We start from the raw sequence: 20,480 nt of genomic DNA, 5'->3' as shown, positions 1-20,480 counted from the left end.
TACTGTATATGTGTGCTTATCTCTGTCAGAGGGCGCCCAGCACTATAATTTGTAATTTAGCAGGCATTCAGTTACATGCGGCTTCCTTTACTCAGGGCTTCTCGAGGACTCTTTCAGACATGACAAGATCCTGGTTCCACCTCCAGAACAGGACAGTCTAATATGTACTGGTGGTCTTGTCTGTACAAGTGTGAGTCTATGATTCTGTGATTTATGAAGGAACTTGCTAGTGTGGTATCAGTAGAACTTTCTCCTCTTAGCACTTTTATCAATAGACCTTTATAGCTCCTTGTTTCTAACCTGGATCAGACAGATGATGTGGGAAAAAGAAAGCAACTGTTTGTGCACAGCCAGATAGTGTTTAGAATCATAGAATCATTTGGGTTGGAAAAGACCCTTAAGATCATTGAGTCGAACCATAATCCTAGCACTACCAATTCTGCCACTGAACCATGTCCCTAAGTACCACATCTACACCTTTTTAAAATACCTCCAGGGGTGGTAACTCAACCACTTCCCTGGACAGCCTGTTCCAGTGCTTGATAACCCTTTTGATGAATATTTTTTTCTTAATATACAGGAATATATATAGGTTTGTTCAAAATGTTTCTGTTCGGTACAAAAGCCCAGTTACACTCTGAGTGTAGAGACTGCCTGGATAGAGCAGATTAAAAGTTCTGCCCCAAGCTATTGGACATTAGAATGTACCAAAATGTTAGATTAAAAAATATGTATTTAGATTAAAAATACACATTAACTGTATTGGCTCTGTTGGACACTTCCAGAGGTGCAAAATTAACCAAGTCTTCTAACATATCCTGTCTCTACATGCCGTGCACTGTTTCTTGTTTTAGAATCTGGAACAGTTTGGGAGGGGAGAACATCTTAAGCAAATGTACAGGAACGGGAACTTTCCAGAACCAAACAGATCTGAAGAAATATTTGCTGATGTTGAAACTGTGACGTTCTTCTCACTTCATCACTTATAGCATGATTATTCAATGGCTTTCAAAAAGGGAGCCAGACCAGGAACAAGTGTGGGAGGGAAAGCAAGAGCTGTGCTGTGCAGAGAAGGGAGGGGTGATGTTGCTTCTCAGTGCCCAACCCCGTCCTGTTCATCCATCTCACTGGTGTTTAAGCATGTGGGGCAGGGAGGGAGTACTCCCAAGATGTACTTCCAAGAACTTCCCTCTAATCCTCCAGTCTTGTTCCCATAACCTTTTTTACTGCAGTATTGTATTTCCCTGCACTCTGACTTCTGCAATTATGTTCTACTTCCAGTGTTTTTTCCAGTAATCTTGCATTTTCTTTTATTTCTTTCCAGTCCCCCACTTTTTATCAAGGAGGGAGCCAGATTTCTCCCCCCTGGGTAGCTGGCAAGGGGTAGCGTGAGGGGAGGAGGTAGTGACATCTACCTGGCATGTTGAGGGATACATAGTGTGTCTTAGAAGTGAGTCGTGGCTCATCTTGGGCTTTCTCCAATGCTGAGGCAGGTAGAGATATGTTACTTCTTGTGGAGAACTTGGAAGAAAGTTTCAGTACATCCCAATATCTGTCACTGTCTACCATTTGTTCACAAAGGCATGCCAGATAGCCTAGCAGTCATTGGTGAGGAGAAAACAAAAACTTAGAGTGGGAGAGATTCAAATGGTGAATAAATGGCACTGACAAGTGTGAGGTAAAGGCTCTACTTTGTGCAGATAAACTACATCTGACTTCTGGAAGAGCTGCTAATCTGTCACTTTCGTGAATTAAAAAAGCTGCAGTAGATTTTCTGCAGTAGGGAAGGGTAGCTTTGTAGGCATAAGTTGCTCTTTTTGCTGACAAACCTCTCTTTAGCCAGAAAGAAAACCAAGGGTGACCCAGCTGTCAGTATTGAGTACAGGAGAAAAAAGAGAGGAGCAGAGAAATCCAGTACAGGGATTTTGGTTTTGCTGCAGCCTGATGTCCAGGCTGTCCTGCAGGAAACTTCTGGATCCATAGTCTGTTTTTATAGCATCATCATGTCTTTTCTGCTGATGTTCTGTTCAGAGCAGAGTTACAGTACAGCTTTAATGCCATCTAACCCATTTGCCTTAACCTGCCCTGCACTTCGCAAAGAAGGTTTTGTTTTCCTTCTATGTTTTCTTTGGATCGAGGCATGGGATGTCTGGTAGGGTTATCAATTCCTCTTGCTTGCAAAAGGAAGTTTCTCTCTGAGCATTTCCCAATCTCACTGTTTTTTGGTTTAAAAATTAATAACGCAAAAAAAAAAAAGGAGAAACATGACTTAGTCATAATTCTCGTCACTGTTGATACAGTTTCACTTGCCCTGCCAGTCTCCTGTTTTCTCTGTTATTCAGTCAAAAGCAATAGCTCTTTGCTTCCTTTTCTCTCTTTACCAGGAAACTGAGCAATTGGCCAGTTTATTGTGAATTCCTCTCTGCGTCCTGTGCAGGGAGAGCACGCGTGTGTGGGGCAGGGGGAATTGCCTACTATAAGTGATCTGCTTTGCTTTGTTTAATATCTTTGTGGCAACCACATCTTTTAAAAAAATGTATAAATATTGACAATGTGAACATACTGTGCCAGCTGATGCCTTTCAAAGGCATTATATAAAAAATTAAGCCTAAAGTACATGCCTACGTGTCGCTCATGAACCGTTTCCTCCTTCAGCCTGTTGTCTTCCACGGCTGGTTTCAGTGACAAGCTTCCTCCCAGGGCTTCTCTGGCCACGGGACTTCCATGTTCTTTGCAGTTCATTTTGCTACCGACGCCTCTGTCAATGATGCTGGGATTCACCAAAGCACGCCAAGGGCAGGCCACCAAGCGCAGTAGCCTGGTCATGTGGAGAACTGGGACCAGCTAAGAGTGAGCAGGGTTGGAAATGGTATCTGTGTTAATGCTGGAAGAGGAAGTTGGTCTGGTATAAGCACCACACAGATGATACTATACTGCTGCAGGTACTGGAGGTAGCTCATTTACAGCGAGTTCAGTTTTCTAGCTGTAACTGTGTGTGTTTAGAACCACTTCCAGCTCCTTCTCTGCCTTAACTTTTCACTGTGCAGACTTCCATTTCTCCGCTGGCTGGGTTGGCGCTTTACTACCATTACTGGGCCTAGTGAACTGTAAGAATCGCTGGTAATTAGCCAGGGAAAATTGCCTAACTTTAGCTTTCATAACATTAATGAATGTCTTTTTATCTTTGTAAATGCATTGCTTACTGCTTATCAAGAAGCAACATCTCCAGATATTCTTTTCTCCTCCCTCTAGTCCTTTGTGTTTGTCATGAATGTACGTTGTAGGTAACTGGAGGAAGCTGTAGCTCTGCTTTGGAGACATGCATGCTTCTTCCATATTACAGTGCCCAAGAATGTTTCTGTAGCCTTCTAACCTTGGAACCATGATGGAATGGAAAAAAATTGGGAAAAACTCAGAAGTTTACAGGAAGAATCAGTAGCACAGAAAAAGGCTCTGTATAGCCTATGCTGCAGACTCAGAGGATGAAGTCTTTGTAGGACCTCAGAAACCTTAAGTGATACTCCAGGTAAAGAACTGGTCACAGCTGATTCTCTTGCTCACTTGTATCTTTGTGAAAAGTGTGCATCATTTGGGCTGGAATTTGGTTTTATTTTCATGTCAGTTTTTTTTAAACTTGTTTAATTGCGACATTTATCCCTTGTCTAATGGCCATTTTGGAATGTACAGTGCATGCACAATCACACACATAAGACTCTATATTTGACTCATATGCAATATCTGCACGTGGCCATAAAGCGGACATCTGTATGCACACAGCTGAAATTAATCTTCGGACAGAGAGACACTCAAGTCTAGATGCAAGTTCTGTATAGATTCTGCCTCAGTGGTGTCACCAGCTGGCTGAACAGCAGGTCTGTTGAAAAGGACTTGGAGGTAACAGTGAATGCTGAGATCTCCGTGAGGCAGTAGTGCATGCTCATGGCAAATTAAGGCAAACCATGTATAGGGCTACATTAGAAGGAGCATGATCGTCAGATCGAGAGGAGTTATTCTGAGCATTGCTGAGGCTGGAGCTGAAATACTCTAATCAGTTTTGGCCGCCCAGTTCAAGACAGATACTGAGAAATTGAGTTAGTAGCAGAGGGCTACTGACATTGTTAGGGACCTAGAACACATGGCCTACTGCAAGGAGAGTTTGAAGGAGCTAGTCTTGTTGAGACTGGCAAAGCAGAGACCAAGGTGCAACCTAACAACTGCCTACACCTTCTTGAAAGGGAGTTGCAAAGGTGACAGAGCCAAGCTCCTAAGGAGCAACAGATGGTATAACATGGAACAACAACCATAAATTGCAGCTTTGGTGGTTTAAAAACGGGACATCAGGAAAAACTTCTTTGCTAGGAAGGCAGAGTGGCCCTGGGACAAGTTACCTAGAGAGGTGTGGAGTCTCCATGCTGGGAGGTTTTTAGACCTGGCTTTTTGAGGCAGAACCACAGAGGACATGATCAAATATTGGTGATAGTCCTGCTTCAGGTGAGAGGTTGTATCAGGGGACCTTGGAGATTCCTTCCCAAGCAACTTTTTTTTTTTTAAATTGATACTTCTGCCTCAGTTATTCTACTCAACTGAAATAAGTTTCACTGTGAAAAAACAAACTCAAAACTATCAATTTATAATGTTCGGGCCATGTCATCAATTCTGTAGTATACAATTAATCTTTTTTTATTTTTTAGTGTGGTGCTGTTGGCCTCTGCATCCCATCCAGCAGGTAAACTGGATTGAGTTGTTTCTTTTTTAGGTTTCCATGTTGTCTTTCCTTTCCATGCATGGTTTTAGAGGCCAAACTCCATAGGATTTTAGCCCTGAAGTTCAACAGGAATATGACCAATAATCCTGTAGGAAGAGGAGAAGAGATTATATAACACTGTAATTTCCATGATATTTACTAATACCTTTCTGAGCTGCCCTTTGCAAAGAGGCAGCATGAGACAGACAACAAAGAGCAACTTTTGAGGTGGTACATGGTAAAGAACAAGGATTCTCTAGGTAAACATGCCCTCTTCAGAGCAGTGTCCCAGCAGTCCATGTAGAACCAAGTTTCCTTCTCTGCATTGCCCTCAGTGCTATGCAGAGATTTCGTTTTGTTGCTTTCCTAAGATGTATCCCATCACTTGAGCCCATGGCAGGATTTGAAGTGGCAAAAGATCAAAGGCTAAAAATGGAGAAATTGAATATTTGATGGTGGCTAATATTCCTATCATACTGGTGTTTTAATAGTGAGAAAAGTAAAGATGATCACCTGTTGCTTTCACTAGACGTTTGCTCAGTCAGAAAAACAAAGGAAGAAGCGTTTAAATAAACATAAATTCCCCCTTTTGCCTGGTGGTGCAAATTGTGTATATAGCCTTCCCCCACCAGGATAGACAGACATGTTAAGCAAAATAGTCCTCTATGTCAAAAAGTGAAAGATAGACCTTCCTCTAAATCTGTAGAGCCTGAAGGCCAGAGAACTCCTGGGAATTGTTGCTACCAAGAGCAACCAGGGCCCAGATTCCTGGAAATGCAAGTACTCGAGAGCTCTGCTTGGATCTGGGAGAACTTTTTTAAACTTCTCAAGTTGCTCTGTGTGACAGAGTTCAAATGCCAGAGGGGGAAGCAGCCAACATATGTTTGTGTTTCCTGTTGCTTGAGTAGAAACTATCACGAGCTCTGTAATAAAAGAAGTGGGTATGATGTATGTCTGTCCACTGGAAGCTGTTGCTTAAGCAAGATCTTTTGCATACTAGCAAAGAATATTCTTATATATTCCTTTCTCGTTTTTCAACCAAAGGCAGGAACTGGCTAGAAGCAAGGTCAGAGAGGAATCATTAAACACACTAGAAATGTGGAAAGCATCATAAATGAAAAGTCAGCCAGCTGTAAAGGCTCAAAGGAATGTTAAGCTAGTAATGTTCATATAATTGCTGTTCCCCTGCTTGTAATAGGGGGTAATTTTTTTCCCCTGTGTTCCACTGAGTGTATTGCTTTGTCCCTCAGGTGATCTCTTCAGTGCCTTGGACTTTCCGTTCCTGTATTTCTACAGGTTTCATAGCAGCTGCTGCGCCAGGTAACCTCTCTATAAGAGGACATGTGAATGCTTTCAAAATAAGAGATCCCACTGACTTCCAACCTTGACTCTCAGTTAAAAGTTTTGGAGCATGCTAAACCTTAGTTATACTAGTTTCTGCGGGCATAAGCCAGTAAAAATGCAAGGAGTATGTATGTATCTGTGCATATCTGTGGATATGCATTTGAAGGCCTGAGATTCAAATGTGCTGGAAGTATATGTGTTTATTTGAGTGAATGCATTCTGATCAGGAGAGTTTCCAGTCACCAGTAAAATAATTTTTACCTAATGTAGCAAAGCTTTGGTAAATAGCATCTCTCAAATGCTTCTCAAGTTGGATTAGCCCTTGTAAAACTTGCTGTTTGCAGTGATTACAAAGTATTAGTCTTCAGCAGTATATGAGTGTACATGGATTTATTTGCCTGTACATCTTGTTATTTGGCAGAATGTTTTTTTTGGGGTAAAAGGGAAAAGCTTTAACAAGCATTCCTTTATTTTGAATAGCAAAAGTTTACTGCCCAATAGTGTAATTCTCACAGGACAATGTAAGTATGTTTTCTATAGGCCTTAACTATCTCAAAAAAAATTATTCCTGTCTTTCTCCTCCAGACTTTTGCCAAATGGAAGTATTTTCTCTTTAGAAGGGAAAAAGTATTTTCATGCTAACTGATGGCAAATATTTTTTTCTGATTGTTAGTGATTTTCTTACTTGTATCTAGAAGTAGATCTGGTAGATCTATCTTTTCCATTAAAAGGAGATATTTAAAATGTTTGTTAAGTAATTTCCCTATGTACATAGTTTTTTGGTACAAAAGTGGCTTTTTCAAAGCTTAACGATCCACACTACAAGTAACTTGCAATTAGGTATTAATGAATAAGTTATTCCACAGTAGGTAGGTGAAATATATTTCTTCTTGAAGGCAAGGTCTAACTGCAGGCACTAATGGGTGTCTGTCTAGCCCAGGTATTATTCTCTTCCACTTCATTAGAATTTTACCACTGTTGTAGCCTCTCACTTCTGTTTCCATTGCCTCAGTTTCAGTACATGTGTAGTGTATATAGCACCGTATACTACAGTAAGTGGAAGGGAATAGTTAGATGGAGAAACAACCATCTCGGTTGCTCTCCTACATCTTATCATCTAGTGTCTCCGTACACATGAGTATTTGGAGGAAGCCTATAAAATGTAAAGTAAGGGTAACTGATGGAGTTAATCTACTACCTGTGCAGAATGTCTGAAGCATTTGTAGTAAGGTGCAAAGCGCTGCATTTATTTAACAAAATAAATTGGTGTTAATTGTGACATCAATGTTTCAGGTATTGTAATTAGCTGTTTCACTTTTTGTCTCTGAATTGCACTAAACAGCTTCAAATCACTATGACTAAAAGCCCTTCACAGCAGGGCAGATGATGTGGAACAAGCTTAAGCTAGCTACTGGACTTTCAAAAGTTTGGGCAATATTGCTTTATTGAACTGACTGATTTCTCAGAGTGGAATGCTCTACTGTTCAGCACTTCATCCTCTGCAACAGGGAGCTGAGTTTGGGCCTATGTTTTATCATCTGCTTTCTTAGCTCCAGGCAAAGTGGATAGTCCTTTGGGGTCTTGTGTTACGGCTCAGTGTAAGAAACGCTAGTACCTCCTACTCCTGGGCAGTCGTCTTCCCCTACTGTTTGGTGTATCAAAAACACCTGTACTGACATGTGGCTGAGACGCAACTTTCTCACATGTACGAGCAGGGAACAGCACTTGGCAGAGGTGCTGGAGCCCAGCATGGAACTTCTAACCTGGGGAGCCACCATCTTCCACCCTTCCACCTCTCTGCTATTGCAGAGAGGACACCAACTGCATTGCATCAGTATCCAGAACAGCATACCCTCTCGGAATACCAAGGCACTTTTTGCCTCACCACCTGTGTGCTGTGTTGATCCTATCTCCTTTCCCATGCAGCTTACCACAGTACTTTTTAATCTCTTATGCCTCTCAACCAGCCACACAGTAATTTGTGTCTTACATATTTTAAAGTCCTTTTCTATTCTCTGCTTGCTGGTTTACGCTATTTCATTGGTTCACAAGCAGTGGGTTATAAGTATGTCACAAGTGAAACAAAATCCAGAGCCAAAGTTTATAAGCTGTCTGAGGTCCCTTGAGATGTGGAACAGAGTATCCTTAAGAGTAGTCTTGGCTACAGGAGCATTAGGAACTACTGTCCTATATGAATTGAGAATCAAAATTCATTTAATCATCATCAGAGAGCTTTGGAGTATTCTGTTCTCAGCACTACTGAGTCATCTGTCTATTTGTTATACAGTAGAGATGTATTTGACTTCCTAATTGGAATTTAGGCCTCATGAAGTTTAAACAGCTTGAAAGCTTCAGGCAGAAACTTTCCAGTGGTTATTTTTTCAGTTCAAGGCTCTGTGGAGGTTGAAGTGAGTTAGTTGCCAAACATGTGTGGCTCCTGTTGAAATTAGCATTGTGTTTATTCAGAGCCATTTCAATGCTTGAAGTTAATATTTCACTTCATGTTTCCAATAATCTCTACTTTTCTGATTATGCAAGTGCATTAAAGACCAGCCATAAGAGTGTCAGACTTACCTTACTCAGACTCTAGTCACTGACTGACCAAAAGTCGAGATGTACTGGACATAGTGTAAGCTCTTTGACCACCAGCTTTCTTTCTCCAAATGGGATTAACATTGCTTGAAGGGTGACTATTCAATTCTGCATTAGGAAAACCAAGATGCCTGTAAGAGGTTGCTTAGTTGAAATTAAGAGACTTTATTAACAAGCTTTCCCCATCCCTTGCAGTGGACTGTTGGGATTCTTTCTGATGTTACACACAGTGAAGCTAAAAAGCAGCACAACCTCAGGGCAATACGCAGCATGGACTTTCCTTGCAAAGGTAAGAGACTCTCGCAGGAGCACGGTGAATCTGTGCTTCTCCCAGGAGAACTGAGGAACTTCTGCATCTGTCTAGTTTCCTGTGCTATTCCTCTTTGATGCTCCTAGGGCCTGTCTGTGCAACCTGCACATAGAGTTGAGGTGACAAATATCAGGTACATAATGAGCCAGGATGGTTAGCTGAGATGAAATACTGTATATAGACTGAGTTTAATGGAGCTGGACTGATTATTGCAGCTAAGAATTTGGCCTACTGAATCCCAGTAATACAAATCTATACTTTCCAAAGGTACTTTGGAGAAGAATATTCCTTCTGAGAGTGTGTGCACCAGCTGTTATTTCCAGTGTGTCTTCCCAGAGCCAAGAGTTAAAACTAGTTCCCTGAAGTTCAGTACCAGAACTCCCACGGCTATCGTTGCAGGGGAGAGCGAGCTATATAACTTGCCTTGACATTAACAAGGCTTTTGACAGTATCATCTCCCACAATGTTTTTATATCCAAATTAGACTGTTACAATCTGGATGAGCAGACAATTAGATGGGTAAAACAATGGATGATCAGGCTCAGAATGTAGAGATTAATGATTCCTACTCTAACTGGAGGCTTGTGACAACTGGAGTAGCACAGGGGTCTGTCCTGGGACCCAACTTGTTTAACATGTTTATTGAAGAAGCAGAGGTGATAGAGCACTCATTTTGCAAAGGACACCAAACAGGGAAGACCAGTCAATAATGCTGAAGGACAGGGTTGCCTTCTAGAGGGACCTGGACAGGCTGGGGGAATAGGCCAACAGAAATCTTAAAAAATTCAGCAAGGACAGATGTGAAGCCCGGCACATGGGAAGGAAGAGCCCCTGACAATAATATAGTCTGGAGGCTGGATGGCTGGGAAGCAGCTCTGCAGCAAAGAACCTGAAGATTTTGGTAGACAGGAAGCTGAACATGAGCCAGCAGTGTGCCCTGGCAGCTAAGAAGGCCAAAAGTATCCTGGATTGTACTAACAGTAGCACAGGCAGTAAATTCGTGGAAGCAATCATGCCCCTCTACTCAGCACTTGCTAGACCACATCTGGAATGGAGAGCCTTTTTTTAGGCACCTCAATACAAGGAAGACATTGATAAATTGGAGCAAGTCGGCAGAGGGCTGCCAAGAAAGTCAGGAGGCTGGAGCACTTGCCTTGTGAGGAGCGGCTGCCGGACCAGGCTTGTTCAGGCTGGAAGAGACAGCTTTGGGACCACCTAACAAACAGCAGCCGCCCAGTGGCTGTGGAGAAATTATCAAGACAGATCCAGGTTCTTCACAGTCGTTCATGGCAGGGGAGTGGGCTGAAAGATAACAAGCATAAATTGGAGCAAGAGAGATTCAGATTGAGTATAAGGAAAAGCTTTTTCACCCCGAGGACAAGTCAGGCAGGGTCACAGGTTGCCCAGGGAGGCTGTGCAGTCTCCATCTTTGAAGATTTTCAAGACTCAACCGGATAAAGCCCTGAACAACCCGGTCTGACCTCTTGAGGTCCATTCCTACTGGAATTATCCTGTGATCTGTGGATTTAGGGTCTGGCTGTACTTGATTTAAGTTATTAACAGCTAATTTGTTAAATTATCAGTGGTAAATGCAGTAAGAAGAGCTTGTCAGACTCCTTTTCCCTGGTTAGATCTTACTTAGTTTCATCACTCTCAGCTAGGTTATCTGAAAACCACAACCTTCCTATGTGGTTTGTGATCGCAGCTTTCCTACTACAGTGAATGAAGCTGTTAGCCTACCCCCACCAAAAAAACCCCAAGTAGACTTGCATAATGTGCTTGTGTAGAAACTGTAGTCAGATGAGTCTTTGGTTTTTCTGGGGATAACAAGAAGAGAGTGATGCGGCTCATTTTGTGCTTTGCAAGCTGTTCCACGCTGTACAAGTCACTTAGAGTTTCTCATCAGTTTGAATTTCTTCCAAACATTCTGACTGTGCAGATTTTAGTACCTTAGCTTTCTTCTTGCTCCTTGGTAGCAAGTCAACTGATGTAAAGTGCCTATTTTTTTAATTTTTTGTTTGTTTGTTTTTAACATTCTGGGTTGTAGAGAGGAATAGCTGGCTCTGCTAGTAGGTATTGTGAATAAGGAGAAATGGTTCTACATGTGGTATTGATGACCTATCTGAAAAAAATGCAGGCAAAGATGTGTTGTGAAATATATTTTAAGCAGATTTGGGTCCTTCCCAGCTGAAGTGGATCAGAGCCACAAAGTCTGGACTGGATCAAAGCTTTCCCAAAGTTCAAGAGTTTCTAGGTTTGTGGGGTTTTGGCCAACTCTAGACATAAATTAGATAAAGTTTGTTCTAGCCACTGTTGTCAATGAAATTATGTGCCTTTATAGCATCTAAAGATATATCCCTGTGTCACTATGATAATTTAATCTATTCTTCAGCTAAACTTGCTTTAAGAATGAAACCCATTTGAGGCAGCATGAGGAGCGCAGAGGAACTGCTGATCTAAGTGCTGAAATGCAGCTCATTTTGGGGTGGAAGTCAGTGAGTGCTTGAAAAATTCAGAAACACTATACATCATTTTCAGAACAGAGATCAAAAGAGACTGCAGAGACAGACACAGACAGGCAGAAAGCAAGTGCTGGAGCTTGCCTACAAGGGTAGGGGCTGATCTACCAGTTCCTACAAAATTCTCACAAGATATCTTGTAACTACAAGGAACCATAAATTTACATATGAAGTAGTTGAAAAGAGTCCTGTGTATCTGATCACTAATGCGGCTTCCTGCAGGTGTTTGGAAGTGTTGGACTGATCGTTGTACTGCTCCAGCCCAACACTGCCTGCATATGAGGGCTGTCTCAATCACATCTTAAGTCATCATAGGATGCAGAAAAGCAGTATTTAACTAGTACGGTAAAAATCTATTTAAACTCAAGTGTGTGACTCTCTTTAAAAAAAAAAGGAAGGAAGTTAATGTGAATGAAGAATAAATGTAGAAACTATTTGAATCTGGACTTGCAGAATGAGATGCAGTGGAAAAAAAAAACCACACCCTGGTCACAACAACGGCTTTGCGTTCCCACATGAGCATTTTTCTTGGATTGAGTAGTGGCCTAGATCATCCTCTTAATCTCTCAGACTGACTGGAGTTTTCACCAGCAGTTGGAAAGGAGCAGTATTTGAGGCCAGAATATGTTTATCTTGCAAATGAGCCAAGAAAAGAGAACGCTGTAGTCCTCAGACAGCAGCGCAGGCCTCTAGGGAGGTGCAGAGAATCAGAAAATCTGTTTTCCATTTGGATGCTTTGTACCTACGTGACTAATGAGTTGGGGCTGAGATCGTTGCCACCACGTTATTTAAGTGCTGATAGACCAATAAAGTAACCATGAGATCTGATTGGGCCTGCTTTGCAGATTCAAGGAGGCATTCTTTGTGAAGCCCACATATTTGGCCTCTCTGGCCCTTAATTTTTCATTCACTTAAAAACTGGAGCTGGGTCGTAACTTGTTTTTATGATACTTACTTTGGCTGCTGTGATTTAATCATTGTATGAGGTTTTTAAATTCCTTCCTGTAATGATTTCTGGCAGTTTTGATGTCAAAGCATGGCTTTGTGCAGAGACAGACGAAGCACAGGTTTCATCTGTGTATATAGCCCTGTGAGATATTTATAGTGACAAATGCTCTCTGCACTTTTGCTGTGAAAGCAAATAGTGTGTCTGTTAGTCATATCTGTATAGATTGGTGAGAAATGCCAAAAAATTGCTAAAGTGATCTGTAAAACAAACAAAAAAAAGGCTTTTAAGAAGCCCAAGAAATATGGAATGCTTTGTCATAGCCTTGCACAGATTTAATTCCCAGAAGAGCACGGGTTTGAAGCTGTACTGAGATTTCTTGTTTTAATTTGAAAGCTATGCTAGTATCATGGGTCATGTACTGGAAGGAAAAGCTGGAGATGCTCATATATACAGACAGAAGCAGCTGGTGAGAACGCTAATGAGCTCTAACAGTGCTGTCAGTAGTTTGTTTAGATTAAGGCTGCCAATCTGTATCTGGTGATGAAACCTGTTAGTGTGTCTCTAAAAGTTAAGCAGAAGAAATAATTTAAATTATGAGTAGAAGGGGGAAATAGTATTTCAGAACATTTCTTCAGCAAGATACTGGTTACTTATGAATTCATACTCCCATATTATGTTTAGTGTTATCCCAGTAAACTTGTAGTAGGGAATTGAGCTTGTTTCCAATAGGAACCTTTTGAGACAGCTTGTTAGGAAGAATAAATGGGAAGGTCAGTGGAAAGTGGATTTTGGATTTTCTCTTTCTTCATTCCTCCCCTGAAGAAATGAAGTTGGATAACGGAAATCAAGTTGCATTGAGTTTTACACTGGTTTTCTTATATGCATTTGTTGGAAGAAAATTTAGATTAATCTGATGAGGGGTATGCAGCTCTTTTCTATATGGCTGTCCCATGCACCATTATGTAATCTCTAGTGTGTCTAAATAGTGTTGGAGGCTCCCTGATGCATAAAAGCATCCCCTGGCAGCTGCCTTGGTTCCTTGTTTGTTGACTTTAGAAGTGTTTGGCTCAGGTCACTCTATGTTTGATGCTGGCTACCAGACATTGCAAAAGTACTTTTGCAGGAGTGTTTGAAAGAGTATCTTATGGGTCCTATATACCTAACTGTAACCCACTGTACTTATACCCGAGCAGTTTTAGTCCTTCCCCAAAATATATAACAGCTATTAAGAATGCCTCCTTTAGTCTTTGATTTTATATTTCGTGTCTGTGTATCTGCTGCTTTGGTCCCCATGGTGTCTTGAGAAGAATGGATAGACTAGATCCATCTTCATGTCAATGTTAAAAAACGGATGGTATCCCTCTTAAAGATTGGAAAAGTACTGATGTTTTTTATTAAAGCAGAAATTCTCTTTTTCCTGCTTCTCATAAAACAGAGGGGCTACAACTGCAAGTCTTCTGGGGCTCCTAGCCTGGCTATGCTCACTGCACCTCTCTTCACAGATAGCAGTTCACATGAGAATTTTATTTGCTTTAATTCGGGGGCAAACCAAGTGAGATAAATAAAACAAATTCCTGTTTTTCCACATTTTTGCAGTCTTAAAGCCTCTGCTAAAGCATGCACTCTTATTTGTTTATCTCTCAATTCCTCTGTCACTGCTGCTTAGCATGCAAGTGCTGTAAGATATTCTGGTCCAGAATGTCAGTTCCTTACTTCTGCTGAGGGTTATTTATTTGCAGAAATACGTGTCACTCAAAAGAGTCCTGCCATTGGTACCTTCTGAAGCAAATGGCTCTCCTTGTTCATCTCTGCCCTAATGGGAGAGGATTCTGGATAAAAAAAATCTGTTTAAAAATTTTATACATATATCATAAGCAGAACAAGAATGTGTTTGGTTATCTGGCACTGGCCCACTTGGTTATATTGTACACCGAAGTATCTTCTTTGCATGCTGCTGTGCTCAGGCAAAAATGTCAGTGAGATTCTTGGCTGAAAATCACATTGTTTTCTTGGCTTGGACCTCATAAAGCTTTATGCAAAAATGCCATAAACTCCCACTGGAGTTCCATAAACACACTGAGTTTTCATTTGGCAAAGATCCTGCACTGTGTACAAGACTGTCTCAAGGTCTCTGCTCATTCAACCTGGAGAAACTGCAGCTGCTCTGGGAGAGAGGGAGAACTGTGTGCTAGACCTGACTGGACTCTGCTGGTAGGTGCTCTCTGTGGCACCAGTGTGATTTGAAGTGCGTCTCTAATCTGAGAGAGGGAGTTTCCATGACCCTAATGTTTTCAGGTATGCCAGGAAGGAGTTCATAAAAGTAGAAGTGAGCTTTTTCTGTCTGTGCAGCTTGTGTACTGTTACGCATGTGGGTATGTACACGCATGCACATAAAGATCATTAAAAATGGTAAAAATGCTTATTGATTTGTGGTTAGTCCTCGTTTCTTGACACATATATTTGGTTTCTGTGAGTCAGCATGGGGACTGTGCAAATACCTTGGAAGAGGAAATGTGTTTCTCAGCTGAGCTTGAAGAGCAGATAAGGCAATCAGTGTGCTCTTAACTGCATCTTAAAGGTCTGTAAAAAAGACCAGTTGCCGAAACCTTAAAAGTATAGGTTTTCTGGTAGTTTCCGTGGAGACAGCTTGATAGTTGTCTTGTAGCATCCAACACTAATTACACCATATAATTGTTGGAAAGACATCAGTCTCCATAACAACTCCTTTGTGTGCTACATGACCACTAAGCTAAGTGGCACAGGCTCCCTGGGGCACTAATGTAACTTAAGGAAGCTGCCTTGTAAGAATAGCTGTGACTTGTTGGAGATTTTGAACCTCCAGATAATGGAAAGTTTTAATATGTATATTAAGAGGTGTTGTATAGGGCTGCAGCTGTGTATCCATTGAGAATGGCAGGTACACAGCTTTTGGACATGATATGGTCACACAAGTACGTACATAAAGTTATGTGTTGCTACTTTCAGGTAGTATCGCAGCAAAATTTTAGCCTGTGCAGAATATAACAAATCTTCAGTCTCAGCAGACATTAATTGATAGATTAAGCCTCAAAAAAGGCTCCGAATTTGTTTCCTGTTATCCATTGCGATATCCATTTGAAGTGCATTGTGTACGTTTGATATTGTCATTCTCTTGAACATGAAGCTAACTGTATAACCACTAGCTTGGAGTATGTCTTTAGAGGGTACTTTTTCACCTCTACCCTTGACAAACCATCTCTATATATTTGACAGTAGAAATTGACAATTTAAAAGGAGATTTTGTCAAATCTAACAGAATTTTGAATTGCAGAGGATGCAGGTTCATTGATTCTTTGTACAATAGATTCCTATTCTCCCATATTTTTATTTGGTCTCCTGGAGTTACTTACATATGGAGAGCTGAGGCTGGGAGATGAATCATAAGAATCATAAGTGTGACAAAGAGAAGACAAAAGAATGAGGACTGTGTTGGAAATTGTTTCTGTTGCTAATGTACTGATGTAAATGCCAAAATTATATAGGAGAACTGTGCACTATATAACGTACTAATGTAGAAGGTTTCAAAGTAGCTAAGGCTAGGCTTCCAAAAATGAGCAAATATAGCCCCATTCTTCTCCCTTGCTGGTTCCCTGTTCTTTCAGGATCTGGATTGCTAGCTGCCTTTTTTGATTTTTTAAAAACCTTCATGGGTGATATGTCTCCAGATTGCCTCACAAATCGTGAGCCTGATCGTTGACCTCTCTGACAAGCACTTGGTGTCACACTCCAGGTTGCTTTCTTTCAGAAACTTTTCATGTTAGCGAGCTGCTGCTGTCTGAAATGGGTCTCGCTGTCTTTTCTTCTCCCTCCCCAACTCAGAAGCGATCTTTGCAAAATCTCAAGTGTGTTCATTTCTCAAACCCACTCTGTGCACCTGTTTAAGGATTAGATTTCGACTTTCAACATGAGTCAGCAAACAGCCACAGGGCTCTGGAGGAGGCAGACCGAATGGCTTATGTCCTGTGCCTGGAATATGTGGTGCTCAGGGAAATCACATAGGCTTCAAACAGTCTCAGGAGATGACTTCTTATCCTACCCACGCATGGGTGGAGGCATGGAGAAGAAGAGGGCAGAGTCCAGCTTTCTCTCCATGCTTGTTGCTATGGATGATTGTCCTAAGGGGGCAGAAGGGAATGGGTCTCCTTGTAGAGACTTCCCCACCCTTTCTGAGGGAATGGGAGGCCAAAGACTGTACTCAATTGTAGTAACTTCTGCCACTGTCTTCCCATACACAGGACATGCAGGGACCGCTGAAGCCCACAGGGTTAAGTGTGTAACCCTGTGACATTGCTCATAAAAGGCATTACTCAAAATGGATGAGCTGTGTTAATGTCTTAAAAAACATTTTTTCAAGTATCATGGTTTTTAAGGTTTCTGATGGAATATTTTGACCTTTTGTAACAGTGAATGGTTAGAAAGCTGTGGAAAGACTTTTGGTTTTGAATGGAAAAATAAAACTGTAAAGAATACCAATTCTTCCTTGCAGTCCTTAGCATAATAATAATAATAGGATGTTGATTTCTTTCCATTACATCATTACTAAAACAGCATAAACACACCAGAGAATGGCAATGTAGAGACTGCGTCTCTGTTATTGTTGGGTTGTACAGAACGGGGTCAGCAGGGAGATTTAGTTATCTGGTCTGGGAATTGTTGGTTTATGAATTAGGTTTTCCCAAAGGAGTCATGAGATGGGGAATACAATAGGAAATGGACTTTATACATGCACAGAAATACCAAAACTGTAAGTGTAATGCAGGAGAGAGGTTGATGGAAACTTGCTATTTTCGTTAACAGATTTTTAAAAAATGCTTGATTACGCATCTCGAAGTTTCCTATGCTATTTTTGATACTAGTGATATCCTCCACAGAGTACTGAGTTAGTCATGACAGAAAAATGTTTTGCATCTGATAATGTTGACAAGGAACGTAAGCACTTCAGGTGTTTCTATAGATTTTAACAATGGAAAAATGCATTATACTGCTTTCCACTGAAACATTCCCCTTAAGCCACATGTCCTCATTGGTTCTGACAATATCCTTGAGCCCTTTCAGCAACATTTGTGCTTTCCATGTATAAGCATGTGTAGGATCTGTTCTCTTATAGCAGTGACACTGGTAACAAGAAGAGGTTTGAAGATGCACTCAAAAAATGCACAGGTCTTGAACTGAGAATGGCCTCAATCTGTGGTGTTCAGGCTGAGACCTTCAGGCAATCTGGCATGGAAAGAGCAGTTGCTGAGAATGTGTGCAGCATCCTACCCAGCACCCCCATCTACAGCAAGGTACTCTGGATATAATCTGTCTTGGCACAGCAAGCCAGTCCCCATCTGGGTCATTTGAGCCAGTTGTGGAGGTGGCTTCAAGAGTGCACAGCTGGTGGGTGTTCACCTACCTGATATCTGTGTGGAAAAGAAAAGTTCACTGTTGACTTCCCAGGTTACTCAGGGGACATTTTCTGCTGATGATCTTTCTGGTCTGCTTTATGAAGGTATCTCCTGGTATAGGGCAACACCTAAGCACATGGATTTGGACTGAGTGTCCAGCTGACTTTTGAAAAGTCGTTCAGTTCCTCTGATGCATGAAAACACATTGATGTAGCCTGTAACATATCTGTCCTTGGTGCCGTTTTTTTGCCTTGGTCACCTCACTGTTGAAGTTCTCTTTCAGAAGTCATGGTCCCTTGAACTATGTTCTCTTGCACTTTGAGAGAGAAAAAACTGACAGGAGTTGAAAGTATCAGCCTGGTTAATTTGGACTTTGGTAAGAATTATGAAGTGGTGCACATAGAGTAACTAAATGCTGAAGAATTATTGCAGCCACTAAGCTGTCTATTCTTAAAAATATCATCTTCCACCACAGTGCCAATGTATTCTGCCTCCAGGAAACTCAAGTCAATTTTTCTTTTCTTCGTGGACCCCAGCTGCCAAGAATTTCACACTCTGCCTGTTGGAACCAGCTTTTTTTTCCTCCTGGATGCCAGCTGAGCCACCACTGAACCACTACTGTGGGAGGTCATGGTCCAGCTGTGAGGAGTTTGGAATTGGCTCCTCTCTTGCCTTTGGTCTGAGGTCCTGATACTGCAAGGCAGTTACAGTAACAGTTCCTGCCTGATCTGGCTACTGGCCCACCCACTGGCATCTAGCACTTGAGAGGAAGATAGACATAGGCAGATGCTTAGCTCGGCCCTTCCCAAGGAGCCAGCTCCTTTTGTGTCAGATATGCATAGTAAACTGTCAGTTTGCCTGTTAAATTTGCCGCTTAAGTGTGACAATGAAAAGCAGGGTTGTCTTATCTGGGTTATCAGCCTTCTCTGTCTCTTTATGGTAATCTCTATTTCATGATCTCATAAGGGTTAGATGAGGTGAAGAATAACTGGGAATGCCAAAAGGCTAGCTCTTGCTGAGCTTAACATAAGATGAAGTGTATTTTATTGTGGTATTTTACAGCAGCAGAGTTGTTAGAACAGCTGGCTGCTCCCCAAAACTGAAAAGCAATACTTTTCAAATCAGATAGAAAAAATAAGTCTTCAACACAGTATACTGTATTACTGACTAGTAAAATTCAGGGCATCAAACAGAAGATAATACTGAGAAAATTGACTGAGTAAAAGTAAAGAGAGGTGTATATTTTTTACAGGTTCAGATCTGCTCAAAAGGTTTCAGTGACTGAGTCGCTATAATTTCAGCAGAAGCAGATATGGTATGGAAATCTTTCTAGGACAGAAGCAGAAAGATTAATAGACTGCATGCTACGGGATGTAAGTTTTGTATCAACTAAGGTCAAGATGCAAATCCCTCCTTTTCTCTGATGTGCACGTGGACTGCAGACTCGCTGTATTAGGGGAGGATCATAAGTTCTCCTGAATTTTCTGCTATGGACCAATACTTGATTAAACAAATCCTTGGTCTGTTCCATTTGGTGTCCGTGCTCCTAACAGGTAGGACACTTCACTGCTGCTGTTGTTGTTGTTGCTGCTATTGCAGTACTTACTCCATTACACAAATATTGAATAGTTCATGAAATAAGAACAAGATGATGAATCACATTGCCCTGTCAGCTTCTGAGCTCAGAGGTTTCAGTGGAGGGACTAAATGGCAGGAGCAGTTTAAGGCCTTTGCAGTAATGGAGCAGCATATAAAGAAAAGAGACTTCTTGACAGGCTGAAACAACAGAGGAAGTGTAGTTCATGCATGAAGCATTTACAGGAAACAGGAGGCGTTGGGTCTTCAGTTTGATATAACCTGGAAATACAAATATATTTCACCTTTTGGCCAAATATATGTGCATCAACAGCCGATCTTGTAACAACAAGAATGGACAAAGGACTTCTTGGCAAAGTCAAAGAAAAAGTTATTTGGCCTAAAGAAGCCTTCTCGTATCACTTGTTAAATGACTTTTGTTGTCCTTGCTTGACAAAGCTTCGGCTGCATGGATTGTGCCTCTCATTTGCAGAACTGACCTGAATAGATGCTGTTAGTCTGGTGCATGTATGCACACCTGTTTGAACCATGATTGATAGTGTTTCTATATCAGCAAAGCATGCTTCGGGAGGATGTACTTGAATTGTGCAGGGTTTTCCCTTTGTCTCCCTAATACAGACCTGGAACACTGACAGCAATAACAGTGTCTGGATTACATTTTCAGTGGTCCCATTTAAGAGAGCTATTTAAATATGAGCAGAGGCACTGTTAAAATTGAGTTCTGTACTATAACTACTCTACACTTTATAGCCAGAAGATTGGTGGCACATCACCAGCTGTGTCATTAGTCATAGGAATGGGAAATGTATGTTTTGGCCCTTATCTCTGTTAGCGGAGGGCAAATGCTTCATGTTTTTGCTTTCGCTTTGTTATGACAGAAAGTCTGATGTTTGTGTTTGAGTGAAGGTAGGGTGGAGTGGCTACTTGATGTTCAAAAAGAAATAGCTACCGTAATTTTCGACCCAATCTAGTATTTTACAAGAGAGAAAGAGTTTTGGTT

At 41.4% G+C, this 20,480-nt stretch overlaps 1 protein-coding gene across 1 annotated transcript in view; it reads left to right on the top strand.

Moving 5' to 3' along the window:
• Window positions 1–20,480, top strand: part of SLC35D4 (solute carrier family 35 member D4) — a 57,490-nt gene that overhangs the window by 23,319 nt on the left and 13,691 nt on the right. Inside the window, exons 11-13 of the mRNA XM_009984466.2 lie at window positions 4,692–4,726; window positions 5,995–6,064; window positions 8,876–8,969. Of these exons, the coding sequence (XP_009982768.2) occupies window positions 4,692–4,726; window positions 5,995–6,064; window positions 8,876–8,969 (199 nt within the window). The remainder of the gene's footprint in view (window positions 1–4,691; window positions 4,727–5,994; window positions 6,065–8,875; window positions 8,970–20,480) is intronic.

The sequence above is a fragment of the Tauraco erythrolophus genome, chromosome 3 (genome assembly GCF_009769465.1).
Source record: "Tauraco erythrolophus isolate bTauEry1 chromosome 3, bTauEry1.pri, whole genome shotgun sequence".
NCBI lineage: Eukaryota > Metazoa > Chordata > Aves > Musophagiformes > Musophagidae > Tauraco > Tauraco erythrolophus.
This window is presented reverse-complemented; position numbering and strand designations above follow the sequence as displayed.